The sequence below is a fragment of the Pleurodeles waltl genome, chromosome 10 (assembly GCF_031143425.1).
Source record: "Pleurodeles waltl isolate 20211129_DDA chromosome 10, aPleWal1.hap1.20221129, whole genome shotgun sequence".
NCBI lineage: Eukaryota > Metazoa > Chordata > Amphibia > Caudata > Salamandridae > Pleurodeles > Pleurodeles waltl.
The window spans coordinates 959,820,487-959,838,741 of record NC_090449.1 but is presented as its reverse complement, the minus strand read 5'-3'; the positions used below and the strand labels follow the sequence as shown (position 1 = coordinate 959,838,741).

Sequence of the window (18,255 nt, the reverse complement as noted above, 5' to 3'; positions counted from 1 at the left end):
ATGCAGTTAAATATTATTTTGCAGTGGTAAATGCATTCAACAATTGACTGTCAGAGCCCACTAGCATGACATTTGGAAGTCTTTGTAACAAACAATGACAAATGGTCAGTTGCAGACACGCTGCTGTCTGGAATGCTTTATGGCTCTCTGATTTGTCATCACTTTCTTAATGCTGCTTCCAGAAACTTGCATGCCTCAGTGCATGGGTGATGCATCCTTCTTCCACTGCCTGTGAATGAATGTCCGAGTACAGCCAGTTAGTATTAGTAATCTGTGATATTTGATTGTGCTGGAGTTGCAGATGGTCTGTGAATTTAAAGGAAGGTCTTGTATGTTTATGAAACTAGGGCCCATATTTATACTTTTTTAGCGCCGCGTTTGCGCTGCTTTTGCGTCAAAAAGCGGAGCAAATGCAGCGCTAAAAAAAGTATAAATATGGGCCTAGATTCTACACTCTAGAATTATTGAAGGCAGGATCCAGCGTGAGAAGGGACAAGCAAGAGGTGGTACACCATACAATGATTGTTTTGTGTTTGTACAATACCAGAGGATCACCCGGAACCATGTTGGAGTGACGGTAAACACAAGTTTGGTTTAACGTTACTAGAGGGAGTCTGAAGAACACAATTCAATGCTTTCTCCTACCCTTTGACAGTGTCCTTCCTTCTCATACACACACCTCACCCTCCTTCATATGACCATGCCAAGTGCAAACTATACGCGAGCAGAGATGTACCAGGAGTGTGTTATTAACACATCTCCCCTCTCAGCATAGCTAGGTGATGGGATCCCCAGGGTGCATGTCATCTGCCAGCATGATATCCCATTTGGTGCCATGAAATCTGGGCACCCAGATGTTTCATGAGGCTGAAATACTGCACAGCTGTTGCCACCGCAAGCAGTGTTCCGAAGGGGGCCCAACAGCTTCCCCCTGTTTAATTTTCAGGTATTCTTCTGCTCTTTGTAATAAAACTGTTGTTCGCTTTCTTGTGCAAGCAGGGCCAGTGAGACACAGTTTAACTGTAAAATGGGTGGGAGCCAGTGACCTCTGCCCCACACGGAGCACAGAGTGGCAAAACTCTGTGCACTCTGTCAGTGCAGCGGAGTTTACTGCTCACTCCTAATTAAGAGTACATCTTGGTGGCACAATTGATTAATGCAATCAGCCAATAAGACCCAGGATTCTGTGGGAGTGTTCCCGTTTTCAAGTCCAGAGCCACCAGGTCTAGGCCTAGGATTGAAAAAAAACATTGTAGAATTTATAGCTTTTCCAGATAACAGCTCTTTAAGGGCTGCCAGGATTTCATCTCCTGTCACAGGAGCATCCAGGAGGTCCCTATCTTTAGCACTTATCTTGCCTGCTGAGGTTGAATCCAAATAATGCAATATATTTCTGCCCTTTTGCACCACGATAGAATTTCTCATAATACCATTGAAACACCTTCCAAATTCCTTCTGGGTCATTAACACGGCTACCTTGGATGTTCCTTACTTTGGCTATCTCCCCTTGGGTCACTTTTTGTCTAGTGCATACTACTAAAATGTGCCCACCCCTCTTGCTGTACTCATAACATTCCTCCTTCCAGGCCAGAAATGTATCTGCCGCTTTTTGTCACAGAAATGTCATTGATTGCTGCATTGCCTAATGGCAACTTATATTGAACTCTCTCGAGACCTACCCCCTCAGAAACCTCTGAAATTATTGAGCCTCGGCTTCCCTCAATGCCTTATAAAACTCCATTATCCACTGAGTATGTATTTTTTGAAGATTTAGACTAAAGTTAAGCTTTTCACCCCTTATGCTAGCCTTAAAAGCATCCCACACTGCTCCAACTGAGGCACTCCCTCTATTACATTAAATAAATACAGGAATCCAGTTATTCATATGCTAAATATAGTCTTCATCAGTGAGCAGAGATCTCTAAAATGACCTGTTCTGTAGAGTGCTACCATGGTCTGTATCTGAAAACTGGATAACATGCGGATTGTGATCAGACATGACCCGGGGCAATTTTGCAATTTTACAGCTTTGGAGGAAATTTCGAGAAATAAATAAAATAATTGAGCTGAACATGTTTCCTGTGAGGGGTGTAAAACAAAGTATAGCCAGGATCAGCACTTTAATCTTGTGCCAGCCATCAGTTAGCCCATGGTCCTTCCCCAGGTGACACAAAGATCTAAATACTCTGGGCTTCTGGACAGAATAAAACTTAGCCCCCAACATCAAAAAGCCCTCCAGCCACATTAATAGTAAAGTCCCAAAGAGTATAATCGGGGTTGGCGATAGTGCCAACTCATTATCCAAAAAATTCCGAACTGAAGGGGCACCTACTGTTGATCCGTACGGAGACCATGTTGTGAAAGCGAACATGAAATAATGACACTCAGCGATCGCCCATCTACCAAATTTAGTAGCAAGGAAATATTTAAATCTGCATACATTTCTCCATGCCAAAATTCCAACATCAGTGATCCTGGTGCCTAGGATCATACGCTATACAGATTATAAGCCTAAGGATTCAAGTATGTTTTTCCTTGCCCCCTCAGTATGTGTCTTCTGTAGGCAGAGAATATTGGTCTGGAATACTTTTAGATTTTGAGCCACCTTCTGTCCCTAGATGTTGAGCCATAACCAAAAACTCCACAATGAAGGGCTGGTGCAGAAGCACTGACCCCTTTGGTCCACGTTGTTAGCCTTCCTGTCTAGGGTCCTTCTTTTCTAAAGTGGCGTGAGCTTCAGGCTCCTTTCTGGCTCTTGACTCTGCTTTCTTCAACCTAGTGATGCTGCGGTCTGTTTTCAGGCAGGTCTGCCCTGTGGCACAAGGTGCCTGTAAAGGTGCCTGTATTTTCGTCCTGATCCCAGACCAGCCTCATGGTTTTCAGAGGTATGCTTCTTGCCCAGTACGCAGCAAACCTAGGCCAGACTCGGGGAGCCTATGCTGGGTAGCACCACAGTCAGGTGCTCCGACCACCCAATGGTCAGTGTAGGAGACCACTGATGCCGCCAACACCAGCACATGGACCTCTATCCCACGATTGATCCACCATTTTGGTCACAGCCTTTAGTATAGGCAGTCCTGCATATCGTGCCAACCAGGACATCCTCCTCCCTTATGGTAGGAAATGAAAGCTGGAGCTGGAAGGGAGCAGCTCATAAGGCTATTACAGGGTCACCATCTTGCTTCTCCCTAGAATGATCTAGATATGTAATTTTTTCTGTTTTTTTACATACAGGTATCAAAGTTGCCTCAGATTGTTCCATGAATCATACTTATATGAGTAGATTATGATTATTTCTGCCAGTGTAGTTAATTAAGTACGGTGTCAAATGAGTCCTTTTAAAACTTTTAGAGATGATTGTTCCAACTTGGCCTTGAACTATCTCTGCATAAGCCACAGCATGATCCCCTCACCAAGATCATTACAATAGTAAGCATGCATCCTATATCTGTACCCAACATTGGCTGAATTAGAAGAGATCAGTCCTGTTAAGAAGTAGGTGGAATTACTACTGAAGTCTCCTGATCTGCTGCAGTTGTGATGGATTTAAGATACACTCCCAGAGTTTTTCTTCTTCCACTGTGTTAAGTTTGGTGTCAGTGACATTTACTGAATAGTATAGGTTCTTGACAATGGAAATCTTTCAAACAACAGCAACTCATGTTTTGAATCATTCTAGTGGAGTCAACAAGCTTGCATTCATTCAAGGTTTGCACAATACATCGAATGAGGGTTAGCTGAAACCATTTTGTGGTTCAGTTTAATATTATGTAATACCTGCATATCATTACAATAAGTATTGAATAATATGCTAAAAGCTTTGAGAAACCTGTTTAGTGGCTGCATTTAAATATTAAAGTGGAAAGGTGTGAAGATATCAGATGAGGTAGGATGTTTCACATCACAGGAAACCAAGGCTCATATACCATACAGGAGATGATTGCTGCAATTGTTTGACTTAGCAGTGACAATGTATCAGACTGATATGTTAGAGATACAGATGTCAACTCCAAGGAATATCTGATATGGGCTGTAAAGGAAATCAGCCATGAGGGCATACATATCTCCTCCTCTTAATTCTTCTATGCCCCAACTATGAAGAAAAGTGGAGAATGCGTGTACACATCTCCTCAGTGTCTATGGCTGGCCTTAGTCAGACGCTAGTAAGTAGCATTGGGAATTAAATTAGTTGTGAATGGAAACTGCTCGGCTGATAGTCATTGGAGGAGTGGAGCTGTCTACTGAGTGATGTTATGCCAAGGAGGAGGTTTAGAAGCTTACTTTCATGTCGTTTTTCCCAATTAGTCCCTTTACCTACAAATGACCTAAAACATGAAAGAAACAGGTGAGTCCCCCTTACATACAGTGTCCATGCATTGTCAGTAGCCTGCAGTGTAAGGAGGAGCAGTTAGAAAGTTTTTGGTCTTGCCTTTTCATGTTGCTTGTTTGAGCATTGGGCACAGCTTTGCAGGAGTATGTTCCACTGTCTCAGCTGTTGCAAGGTCTTATGCTGTTTATCTCCTGTTGCATTTTCCCCTGTGGTAAGGAAAAGGGCAAATCACAGCTCTGTGTTTACCTAGCAGATTCTGATTTGGCCTCTGCATTTGGAGACCCAGTGCGGCCAAAGGAGATAAATGGGAGACTTGAGCAAGCCCATATATATTTTTAGATTACTTTTGTAGGAAATTGGGTTATTGGTTGGGGTAGTTCTCAAGTAGCCATCATATTTTTTCTCAGCTTGAAGTCACAAGCAAACCCTAAACTATCCTGTGCTCAACCCTCGGGTAGCTTGGCACCAACCAGTGAGGCTTAACTCATAGACAGAGTATTTGTGCAATATCACAAACTGTAACACAGGGAAAACCCACCAAAAAAGGAGCCCACAACAGAGTTAAAAAGATACGGTAATTTTAACAAATTAAGCAAGACCAAAATGAAAAAAATCCAATCAGTGGGACTGGAGATATTCAGTTTAAAAGATTTTATGAAAAATAGTGCCAAAAGGCTTACAGCACCAACTGTGAATATCTTGTGGTGCTGGAATGGGACATACTCACAAATTTAGACCTACCGCAATGGAGCACAAGGCAGCTAAATAACCATAAATCCTGGTTTGCAGAGCATTGTGAGCATCTGCGTCGAGAAGAATTACATAGCCAAAGCAATGCATCAGTTCCAAAATGCAGCGAGGCTGCAGTGTGAGCTCCTATTGCATCATCATCACAAATTCCATCAACAAGGGCTTGTGACGTGAAGTGCGGAGTAAGGGATGCGAATCGTGGTCAGGGCAATGTGTCTGTTCCAAGGAGACGCAAAGCTTTAATGTGGAGTCCAGTATCATCATTGAGGCTGTTGTTGACAAGAGATGCAAGGGCCTGCACTGAGGATGCGTCACACAGCAGCAGTTCCGAATGTGATGCGGGCTATGTTGGTGGTGCAGGTCTTTGAGATGGGACAAATACACGAGCAGCAGAGTTGCGTTGGTTCTACTGGGGGTTACTCTACTTCTTCTGGATCCACAGAGGCTGGCAGAGCACCTTACACCTACTTCCAAAGTTCCAGGACTGGGGTGTTGGAAAGTGGATTATTGGTAAGGGCAGATAAGTACTCACACTTAGCAATAGGCCAATAACACCCACTAGGTCCAGTTAGGTCTCAATAAATGAATCCCAGCTCAACCTTTGGTAGCTTGTCAACGAGCAGTTAGGCTTAACTTAGGAGACAGATGGGTGAAGTATTTAATATCAGCAAAACAGTAAATCAATAAAGCACAAAACAAAATAAAAATCCAGCACCAATTTTATCTTTGAAATGACACCAGAATTAATAAAATTAGATAAGGAGAACCGGAGATATGAATTTTTGAATAAATGTTTTTAGCTCATAGAAATTAAAAGTGCCACTCGGGAAATCTGGTTGCACCTCAGCCAGGGCAAAGTCAAAATTTGAGAGTGACCACGATGGAGCCCTGATCGGCTACAGCAAGTGGGAGGCCTTGGTCAAAAGTTTACCTTCGGACTTAGGGCCTGATTACAACCTTGACTAATGGGATTCTCTGTCACAAACTTGGTGGATATCTCACCCGTGGTTTTACAAGTTCAATAGGATATAATGTAACTTGTAATGTAGCGAGCAGGATATCTGCTATGTTTGTGACGGAGTATTACATCTGCCAAAGTAGTAATCAGGCCCTTGGTCTTTTTCTTGAAGATTTATCTCACAGGGACGAAGTCATCAATCCGATCAGACCTCCCTGGAGCTCTCTTTGGATATGCGTCACAGGAGACCTTGGTGAAGAATTCTACTTTCAGACTTAAATGATTTTTTGGGATGGAAATCTTCGTCCAGGCCAAAGTTGAAATTGGACCTGATGTCCCTGTAGCCCTCCTCTGATACGCTGTGCGGGAAGTCCCGGTCAACTTTTTACATTCAGACTTTTTCTCTCTGACGTCAGATGACCCTACACAGCAAGCCAATTTTGAGTTGACATTGTTGGATTGCCTTTCCAGGAGCCCCCGATGAAATCCTGGCAGTCTGGTGTTCTGGTGCTTTTCAGGAGGATGAACATGAGAGTCAGGCCGGTTCATGGTTGAAATAAGCCGGCTTGATTCACAACATCGGGTTGTTCTCTTTATTGAGTTTTTTCCAAAAGTTCTTCAATCTTCTCCAAACTTCTTGATCTTCTTCCAGAAGGTCTTTGAAGGTCCTTTTGGAGTCCACAGCTCCACAGAGTGCTGTGTCTAGATGCAGGTCAGGAGTCCAACACGGCAGTCCTTCTTCTTCTTGTCTTGTTCCTTGTAGAGATCAGAGTGTCGGTGCAGCTCTGCCATATTTATCCTTTCTCCTGGGGTGGAAAGCAGGGGTGGGGGTGGCAACTGACAAATCACAGGCAGTCCACCACCCTCTCAGATGATCACTTCCTGTGAAGTGTGGCAAAAATCAATCCCAGGGAGCAACATTTCTTAAAAATCCAAAATGGCAGAAATTCAATTTTGGAGGTTAGGTCTGGCTGAGTCCACCCACTGGTGTGGCTAAAATTCATTATCACACCCCTTTCCTGCCCTTTTCTAATCTAATCAAGTGGGCACCTGGTTGTCTGCGGTTGCAGGAAATGGGGGAGGTCTTGAGCTGCTCCAAATGTCCTTCCCTCCTTTGAAATCCAGTTTGGCTGCTCTTCCTCTATCCTGTTTCACCATCTGCTGAGGCAGATCCCCTCATCCAGGCACTTCCTTTCTGTTCAGCCCAAGCCACTTCACACGTCATCAAGGCAGCCTCGCCAGGCTGCCAGAGGCTGGCCAATCAGAGAAGAGCACTACAGAGCTGAAACTGGTAACTTTTAAGAAGAGTTCTAAAACACTTCCTAGGTGCAAGTTATAATAAATTCAACAATGGCATTTTGAAATATTACTGCCTTCCTCGGCCTGTTGGGAGCCATTTTTGTTTGCTATTTATATTATGTGTATTACATCACATGATCGTTTCACTTAAGATCTTTTGAAACCAAAGTATGTATAATCATATTTAAATCGATGCACTGCACCATGTAATACATATAATATAAATATTAAACAAAGATGGCACCTGACAGGCTGATGAAGGCAGTAATGCCGAAACACATTCCTCTCATGTTTGTACAATAAACATTTGAGAACACACGCTCTGGAGTGCTGACCCTCTGATTTATAATAAGAGGAAAGTGTTCATATATATATATATATATATATATATATATATATATATATATATATATATATATATATATATATATGTGTGTGTGTGTGCATATATATAACTATAACTCTTGCCCGTAGGCAGTCATAGTTAGGACCTAGTTTCCACAGAAAAGGCATTTTTGGCTTGCCTATATCTTTGGCACAATTTGACAAATCTTCATGGAATTTTCTAAAACAAGTGCCCTGTAGGGTCTTGTTGTGCATGGAAAGTTTTGGGATGATCCGGCAAGCTGGAGACCTTAAAAATGGGGGGTCAAATAAAGTACATTTCCCATGTTCATTCCCATAGACTCTTAAGAGTGAACTGAACAGAATTACATCAAATTTGCCAGAAATGTTTCTTATTTGGTGTAAATCCATTTAGTAGTTTTTGAAATATGTAAGGAAATACAAATGTGCATATCTGGTTGAAGCCTAAGCATAGATTTCATGGTGAGATCTGATTGGTTGTCAGCATTCCAAGCAGAAAGTGATGACAGCCATCTTGGGACCAATATACTTGATAGCACTCCACTGAGATGTATTGTAGAGAATGGCAGGTTTTGAGGGCCACAAAAGATGAACGTATAAAGAATAATAACAAATGTTAGTTACAAATCATTTGTTGATGGTACCATACTAATTTTAGGAACTGTGCTGTGCTCAAAAGTAATTTTACCTTGCTGGGATTTCATGAATCATGTTTAAAAGAAAGCGTTTTTCTCATGATTTTCCCATAGAGGGAATGGAACGTACTCTAGAATCTAAAATGAGCATATTTTCTGTAAATTCACACTATTTTTCCCAGCCATATGAGGATGAAGTTTGAAATTCTGAATAAAACATGAACTTCCAACAGGAGCAGTCTGTCAGTTGATTTCCTTGTGTTCTAATGCAGCCTACAAAAGTGTTCTAAAGAATAACTGCATCGCTAACAGTCTTACTTATGACAAAATTGTGACGCACTTGAAGCCATCTTGATTGCATCAAACTGGTAAAACTTGAAACATTTATTTTGAAAGGAACAAAATGAGGGGCTTCATTTTTTCAAAGAAATTATGGCTAGTGCTATAGAAAGAAAAATTAAGACACACTTCAAGTCAGTTCTCAAATGTCTTCCTTTTCTATTTCATTAAATCATTCTGACATGTAGGCTGTAACATGCACTTTCAACACCAGCAGTAAACTGCCAGTTAACTCCCTGTTGATCAGCGGTTTCCTACAGCATTCTAATGAGCAACTAGAGTGCTAACATTCTAAATTTATGCTAAAAGTGTGGTACATCCAATTGCCCTCTTATATGGAATCAAAGTGGAAAACTGAAAGCATTTTTTAACTGAGAATACTGCAGTAAATGAGGAGGTTAGAGAGTTTCATAGCACATAAGTCTCCGAATATGGCCACCAGAGAAAAAAGAGCCCAAATGTAGCACAAATATCACCCAAATGTAGCCCAAGTTCAACCCAATGACTAAAGTATGCAAAACAATTGCTTCCTCTACCGCTGGTGCTAAATTTAGCTGCCTAGCGCCAATGCAGTCACCCTTGCACCATAGTTCAATCTTGTTCTAGCTGAGATTGCTCATGTTAGACTAACAAGAACAGGTGCCTGTTCCTTTACACACAAGGCCTATGCCACTTAGAACTAGCTTCCCCTTCATATCAGGAACACCGAGAATCATCCACACTTTAGGAAGATTTTGAAAACCTGGCATCTAGAATATCAAGGTACAGTTTTTTGTTCTGACTTTTGCAGCCTTAGTGAATTCGCTGTATCTCCTCTGCAGGCTAGTGCTGGGAAGTCCCGTAGCTGGAGAAGCCATGTGCTTTATAAAACCTATAACATAACATATAAACCTGTAACAAATATAGGTATCATTGAATCCCCATTGTAGTTTTATGTTTACACGTTTTTATGAGGGGCCCCTGTTCCTTTACAATTATGCATATCCCTGGTCCCTTGACACCCATGGGTTTCCCTTGTTTCTTATAAACACACTGGTAAGCCTGCAATACTGATTGTTCCACCCATTACAGTAGCATCTTAATAATGTCTCAGGCCTACCACTGCAGAGCCTGTCTGTGGAGTTCTAAATTACCATTTTGACCTGGCAAGTGTACCCACATGCCAGACCCAATCTTTCCTTTTTTTTACATATATGTCTCCTCTAAGGTAGGCCCTGGTTAGCCCCAAGGGCAGGGTTCAGTGTATTTAAAAGGTTGGACATGCACTTCTAAGTTTAACATGTTCTGGTAGTGAAAAACTAGTACATTTGTTTTCACTACTACAGGGCCTAGCTCTCCCATATGTTAACACTTTTGGGGTTGCCTGGAAGCAACCTTTAAGTGTAACTTCCAATTGAGAAATGGTAGAAATTTGGAGTTTGGTGTCTCTGGACTCACAATTCGAAATCACAATTCATGATGAAGTCAGATTTTAAATAGTAATTCTGAAAATGGCACTTTAGAAAGTTGGCATTTTCTTACTTTAAACATTATTTCCTCTGCCTGTCACTGAATACACATCTGGGGTTGGTGATCAGCAGTGCGGATAGGACTTGCGTTTGTGCAGTACCTTACATTAATTTGGTGTACACAACCACTCACATCTAGGCCAATTTGAGCCAGTTGTCTCTGATCCCCATTGGCAGGTTTTCGTCTACTCTATCTGGTTTCCATTTTCTCATTTTTCAATTCTCTCTGATTGGCATTCTTTTCTATATAAACCATATGTCTGATGTGGTCCCATAACTGCATCTGCAAGCATAGATTTTGAGTTGTCCAAGTTTGAGAAATACACAGTGCAGCTTTGCAAGGTGTTTGGGGGTTCTACCAAAGGCTTCACCAGGAAGGTGGAGTTGCAAAAGGTGCTGAGGACCTGGATAGAAGCTAGGGATGCAGCACATGAGACCCCTGAGGTGGAGGATGTGGAAATAGAGGATAATGACGACCTGGGCCAGGTACTGTGCTGCATAGACTAACCAGTCTTCAAAGAAAGATGGGCTCCCCTATGGCAGGAAGCAGTGTATCATATAAAGGCCTGTCCCCAGAGGAGCTGGAGGATAGGAAAGACGAGAGAAAATTCAGATTGAAGCTGACCAAGCTCAAATGTGAGGAGAAACAAAAACAACTAGTCATAGAGGAGGTGGAGATGAAAACAAGGCTTGTTTTAGAGGAAATGAAAATTATATTGACTCAGGAACTAAGCATGAGAGAGCTCAACATCAAAGCCAAGAGGGCTTGTCCAGCCAAAATGGCGGCAGCAATTCTTTAGTGCCCTCTTATAGGAGGGTCCACATACCTAAGGGTCTGGTACCTGACTTTGTGATAGAAGACAACATAGACAGATGGCTTAAGGGCTATGAGACTGCTCTACAGATGCACATGGTCCCTGAGGAGGATTGGGGGGGCCAGTTTATGGAGGCACAATCCTAGAGAGGGGAGGGTTCTTCCACTGTCCCTAGAAAGGAGAGACAGGATGAGGAATCCCCCCACGTAGGAGGCATTAATCAGGAAGCTTCGTCTGACTCCCAGAGAAGTACAGACAAAAGTTCAGGAAGCGTCAGAAGCTATCCCAACAGACATGGGGGGATTGTGTGGATTTCTTTTGCAAGGCATGGGATGGTTGGGTGAAGGGCAATGAGGTGAAAGATTACCAAGGTCTGTGCAGTTTGTTTGCAACAGAGCCTCAGTTGCTCAGTGCTTTGCTTTACATATCTGTGCTAACACCTTGTTGACAGTAAGCTCACTGACCCCAAGAAGGGTGGTTCAGATTCCCACCAGCAGAGTGAGGGGGAGGTCAAGGGAGACCCAGGCAAGTTCCAGGATAAGGGAGAAAAAGGGCTCCCATCTCCCTTCTGAGAAGGATGTGGTGGGTGGTGGCCCAGGTCACTCCACTGTATCAGAATAAAAACCATGGACCAGAATATTCTTCTATTTTCCCAGCTTTCTAACTCCTTTTAATCTGCCTTTTTACTCACTTAAACCTCCTTACTCATTCTGACTGCCATATGTTTGTTTATTTCCTTATTTCATGTTTCCTTTCTTAATACCTTCTTTTTTCTATTTTCTTTTTCTTATTTGTGTCTCATAATTGTTTCCTTTTATCCTCCCTTCCTGTTTTTCTTCTTTGCATCGTTTTTCAGTTCCTTCCTTCTTTTTTTACATCCTTTCTTTGATGCTGCCTTGTTTTTCTCCTTACTTCAACCTTTTTCCTTTTCTTGCCTCCATACATGTCTATCTTCTGTGCTTTCTTACATTGCTCTGTACTTTCGTTCATTCTTACCCTTTCCTTCCTACGTTCAGACCTTCCTTGTGTTATTTTTTCATTTCCTATTTTCTTGCTTTCTAGTTTTGAGGCTGCTTCATCTTCGTCTAACAGTGTTCTAAAAAATGATGTGCTTTTTTTAATTCTAACAGAGAACATACAGGGCTATGTATGACTACAGTGCACAGGATGAAGATGAAGTTTCCTTTAGAGATGGGGACTATATAATCAACGTGCAAGCTATAGATGACGGCTGGATGTATGGGACTGTGCAGCGAACTGGAAAAACGGGCATGCTTCCAGCAAATTACATTGAATTGGTTAACTAATGTTTTTAAAAAACAGCTTATGTTCCTCAACCTTTAACATTTTATGATAATTCTGTAAAGAGAGATAGTATATGAAATATAATTATTAGCCATATTTTTAAAGAAGAAAGAGTTATTGTATAGCTTCCGTGTCCATCACTGCATTGCCAATAAGTCACTCTAATGTAAGAGTCTACGCTAGTACAATCGGAACTTTACATGAAGAGCATCAACCTAAAGAAAGTGCGCTAAAATCTCTCAAAGTTCTGTGATAAATGTAAAACATATCTGGAAACTGGTGGTGCTAATCATAATCACGGTGTTATCAACTTGCCATGTAAGTTTACTAGAAATGTATTAATGATTGTTTTAACACAAGCTTCCAAGCGCTTTTGTACAGAAAAATAAGAGATGTCAGCACGTTAAAGCTATGCCTCTAAAGTTTCATATTATAAAGCCTAACACTTAGAAGCCATTATTCAAAGAACACAGCGGAGTGCCTACTAGACGTTGGTAGCAAGGGCATCTTATTGTTAGAAAAGTATTTTTCCTTGAAACATTACAAAATACATTTCTGCCTCTTACCTATCACGAAGAAGCATTTATGTTCACAATGATCACTTGGCGAACTTTAGTGCATTTTTTACTCTGGGTTATTTTTTATCTTAGCTTGTAACTTGTGCTGCAGGTGTGGGAAATAAAATATACAGTATATGGCTGGATTACATGCCTTACCTTTTGACCAACATAATTGAAAAAAAATGAAGGAGCATATTCCTTACATTATTCAAATGTGAATTTTACTGACTAGACAAGTAAGCACATGATCTTTATTAAACAGTGTCTGGATTAAAAACAGTAAGTAGTGTTTGTTTTCTTTTTGGCGGTGACAAAAATCTACTGTTTTGTTATTTTGATATAGTTGTTGTTCTTTGTCTTACTGAGTTGGTTTAGCCTGAAACACGTTTTCAAATTTTGACATGTGTAACAACTCACTGTTATTGCTCCAATGTTTTTAATAATATTAGAGAACTGAATGCAAATCAATGAGCAAACACCCAATGCATAGATTTCGGATGTGGTCTTTGAATGATTTGAATATGTCCTGCATTATTAGTATATTCAGATTGATGACTTTTTCCATGGTGTAGAACATGCCATTAAATATAGTTTGATTGTAGGGTCCTATATTAACATTAAAAACTAGAAATTCCGTAATATTTTTAAAATGTCTAATGATTTTGGGGGAAAAAATCTCGGAACTTTATTCTATCCGCTGGTCTCCTGGCATTCAAAGCAGGGCAGAACTGGGAAACAAAGTCAACTCATACACGTTTTGGCACAGGGGAACTCATTGTTTATCAAATTCACTAATTTTAGAGCACAGTAAATCATGAACTTAGAGTACCATGAAATCAAATGATCGAAAGACTAATACAGAGTGCATAATCATAAACTATCTCCTTATCCCCTCAGTCCTCCTTTCACGTGCTCTCTCATCCCTTCTCAAAATTCATCTCCTCCATTCTCTAATTATAACATGTTTTGATTCCCTCTCTCACCGCTCCTTTATTTATTTTTTATTTTACTCCCTCCAATATCTCTCTTAATTGCTCTTTCTTTTCCCTATTTCTGTCTTGCGTTCATCCTCTATCATCTCTATTACCATCTTCAAACTTTTGCACCCCCTGAATAATCTAGTATCCATGTCTTGCCCCCTTTCTCTCATTTACTCACTGCCTTCCTGTTTCTCTCTTATTCTTCACTTTTCTTTCTCCTATTTACCCTTTCCCATCCTGCTTCCTGTTTGTCTCTCTTCATCCTATTCATGTTCTCTTCTTCCCCGTAATTGTTTCTCTCCAACATATTTGCTTTAAAAGGCACAAATAATGATGCTGGTACTGCCAATAAAATCTGTATGGCCCTAAGACACATGGGTGTAATATTGCTGGCAATAGTGAACGGTAAATCTGATTTATGGTTGATAAGTAAATGTTTGTTATGAAAAGACTGGATGGTGCCAGCAGTCCTCATCTCCACTAATGGTATGGTATAAACATTGTGGGCCTCATTACAACCCTGGCAGTCAAAGACCGCCAGGGCTGTTTCGGCGATTGTACCGTCAACAGGCTGGCGGTACAATCTGGGTAATTTTGACCGCAGCGGTAACGTCGCTGTCGCACCGCCGGGACCGGCGGTTTCCCGCCATGGTTGTCCCAGCGGTTTCCCGTCATGGTTGTCCCGGCAGTTTTAATCCGCCAGGGTAGCAGTGCTTGCAGCGCTGCCCAGGGGATTACGAGTCCCCTTCCCGCCAGCCTGTCCATGGCCGTAGAGACCACCATGGAAAGGCTGGCGGGAAGGGGAGTCACGGGGCCCCCAGGCACAGCCCCACCCTGCTTTTTACTGTCTGCACCCGTCGCACAGCCGCAAAACCGCCGGCTCCATTAGGAGCCGGGTCCAATGTTACGGTGACATCCACGCTGAGCCGGCGGGCAGAAACTCTGTTTCCGCCTGCCGGCCCAGCGGGGATGTCATAATGCGGCCGGTGGGATTGCAGCCGCATAGGCGGCCGCTCGCCGGTAAAACCTTGGCAGGCGGCGTAATAAGGGCCTGTGTGTGTATTCGTTATTTGGGGGGATGGCTACTAAGTGGTATATTCCATGCAGCTCTTAGAAAATCATTTACTAATGTTTATGTAGATGCTTGTGCAATGCAATGCAATTTTGTGCTGCACGGGTCGACCTTCAAAATGGTATGTAAATTGACACTAGCTTTGTATTTGCATTGCACAAGCGACCATGGAAAACAATAATAAAAGAGGTCCTTGACGTATTAGTTTTTGAGAATATTGCCTTTGGAATGCCCACCTGATTTAGAGTTTGGTGGATGTGAATGGGCCATCGTAAACCATCTGTTCAACCATCCACCACCATGGAGTTCCATCCATACTGTGAGAAAACAGGGCTGATTGCAGAGGCCCCCTAACTTTTTGCCTCAATTTTTCACTTTTTGCTGGTGTTTTCTTGACTCTGATGGTGCCCTATAAAAATAGTTTTTTAAGCCCTGGTGAGGTAAAACAGGCAATTTCATTTTTCTTTCATTGTAGTGAATGCTCTCTATAGGCTACAATAGGGAGACTTTATTTTAATTTATAAAGTCCCCTTAAGTGACAGATACCTCAAGTTTGATATCACATTAAGGGGGTCATTCCGACCCCGGCGGTCAAGGACCGCCGGGGATGCGGGAGCACCGCCAACAGGCTGGCGGTGCTCCTCAGGACATTCTGACCGCAGCGGTTCAGCCGCGGTCAGAACAGGAAAACCGGCGGTCTCCCGCCGGTTTTCCGCTGTCCTGCAGAATCCTCCATGGCGGCGCAGCTTGCTGCGCCGCCATGGGGATTCTAACACCCCATACCGCCATCCTGTTCCTGGCGGGTCGCCCGCCAGGAACAGGATGGCGGTATGGGGTGTTATGGGGCCCCTGGGGGCCCCTGCAGTGCCCATGCCAATGGCATGGGCACTGCAGGGGCCCCCGTAAGAAGGCCCCACTTTGTATTTCAGTGTCTGCTTTGCAGACACTGAAATACGTGACGGGTGCCACTGCACCCGTCGCACATACCCACTCCGCCGGCTCCATTCGGAGCCGGCTTCCTCGTGGGGAGGGGTTTCCCTCTGGGCTGGTGGGCGGCCTTCTGGCAGTCGCCCGCCAGCCCAGCAGGAAAGCCAGAATGACCCCCTAATTGTTATAATAAATCCCACAACTTACAATTGTTGGATTTAATATAACTTGTTCATGTAAAGAGTTTTAAACTTGACCTAAAAAGCTGCCAAATTCAGCCCTGTTGTGCTGTGCTCTGATTAGCCAGCCTCTGGCAGCCTGGCCAGGCTGCCTTGATGAGTTGTGAAATAGCCCGGGCTGAACAACACAAAGGATTGTGCCTGTGGGAGGAGATCTTCCCTCAGCAGATGGAGAAGCAAGAAGGGGGAGGGTGGCCAAACTGGCAAGGGAAGGACATTTGGAGTAACCAAACACCTCCCTCACATCCTGCAAACCCAGGCAATTAGATGCCACCCTGATTAGATTAGAAGAGGGTGGGAGAAGGGTGTGTTTAAGATTTTTAGCCACACTAGTGGGTGGGCTCAGCCAGATGTAACCTTCAAAAATCACTTTCTGCCTTGATTGATTTTTGAGGAATGTTGCTCCCTGGGATCGATTTTTGCCACATTTCCCACGGAAGTAGTCAACACAGGAGGAAGGACCCTACACCTGATTGGAGAACCAGGACCCCACAGTTTTTCACCCAGGAACAGGGATAAAACTGGCAGACCTGCACCCACACCTTAGATCCCTACTAGAGAAGAAAAAGGACTGCCCCTATGGACCCCTGACCTGCACCTGGACCAACTGCACACTTGGGCTGCACCACAAGAAGGAATTTGCCTGGCCTCAACTGGTTCAAGGAGGGACTCCCTGTTTGCTACAGGAAAAAAATTGCTAACCAGAGTCCCCTGCACCAACTCCTGAAGAAATTGACCATCTGACCATTGTCCAGTGGCCAATTTGGAATTTGCACCAGGTGCATTCTGGGAGTTGTAGTCCACACCCTCAAAGAGCATCTCAGAGCTTCTGGAACTTTGAGGTGAGCTGTGGACCTCAAAGGAACCTTACAAGAACACCTGGAAGAAGATTCAGAAGTTTGGAGAACCTTTGGAAAAAAGCTCCATAAAGGGAACCACTCGCTGCGGCAGCTCTAGCCGGCTTGCCTCCACCGCAACCCGGCCTGACTTGCAGGTTCGTCCCGGTGAAGAAAATCTCTGAAAAAGTGACTAAGTCTGAATGTAGAAAGCTGACCGGGACCTCCCCGACAGTTTATCCGAATAGGGCTCCAGGGACGTTGGATCAAGATCCAGGTTTGCCCTGGTAAAAGGATTTTCATCTAAATAAAATGACAAAGTCCGAAGAGTTCCAGGAGGTCTGATTGGACTGGCGTCTTGGTCCCACTGAAGAAAATCTTCAAGAAAACGTCTGAATGTAAACTTCTGACCGAGGCCTCCCACGAGCTGTAGCCGAGCAGGGCTCCATCATGGTCAGCCTCAAACTTTCACTATGCCCCGGTTGAGGTGCGACTTGATGACCAGATTGGCGCTATTCATTTCTAAGCACTAAAAAACACAAATTCTTTAAAAATTCATACCTCTGGTTCCCCTTATCTGATTTTAATTGTTTTGTTGACATTTTAAAGATAAAAATATAATCTATTTTTATAGTAAATTGGTGTTGGATTTTCATTGTGTTTTGTGTTTTACTTATTTACTGTTTTGTGATTTTTAAATGTTTGACACTTTGGTGGTCATTATGTACATGGCGGTCCACACCGCCACATAACCCCATGAGGGCCGCCATCAGCAGCCTCACTCACCGCCAGGCTGCCTCCGTCAGGCAGCCTGGCGGCGGTCGGAATCATTATCCGACAGGGCAGCGGTGCTGCCACTCGGATAATGATTCCTCAGCCCCCAGCCTTTCCCTGGTGGGTTTCCCCACCAGGGAAAGGCTGGCGGAAGGGGTGCACCGGGGCACCCCTGGGGGCCCCTGCACTGCCCATGCACTTAGCATGGGCGGTGCAGGGGCCCCAGTACAGTGCCCCTTTGCACAGGTCACTGCCTGATTTTCAGGCAGTGATCTGCGCGACGGGTGAAGCTGCACCTGCCGCACAGAGGCATTGGCGGAGGCTCCATGTGGATGTCCCGGCCAGGCATTCCTGTGAAACATTGTTTCCGCCCGCCGGCCCACAGGAATGTTCTTTATGTGGCCGGCAGGGATCCGGGGATGCTTGAGGTCAGTAGATTGACCGCCAGCATGAACACAGCGGTTTTGAATGCCGTGTTCATAATGAGGGCCACTGTCTCCTAAGTTAAGCTTTGTCGCTCGTTGCAAAGCTAACGGGTTGAGCTGGCTTTAATTTATTGAGA

At 43.5% G+C, this 18,255-nt stretch overlaps 1 protein-coding gene across 8 annotated transcripts in view; it reads left to right on the top strand.

Annotated features, from left to right (window-relative positions):
• Positions 1-13,144, top strand: part of NEBL (nebulette) — a 743,048-nt gene extending 729,904 nt beyond the window's left edge. For all 8 annotated transcript variants that reach the window (XM_069211786.1, XM_069211788.1, XM_069211787.1 and 5 more), the window contains one exon: positions 12,131-13,144. In XM_069211786.1, coding sequence (XP_069067887.1) covers positions 12,131-12,307 — 177 coding nt within the window. In that variant the 3' untranslated portion in view covers positions 12,308-13,144. The remainder of the gene's footprint in view (positions 1-12,130) is intronic.
• Positions 13,145-18,255: the final 5,111 nt, after the last annotated feature.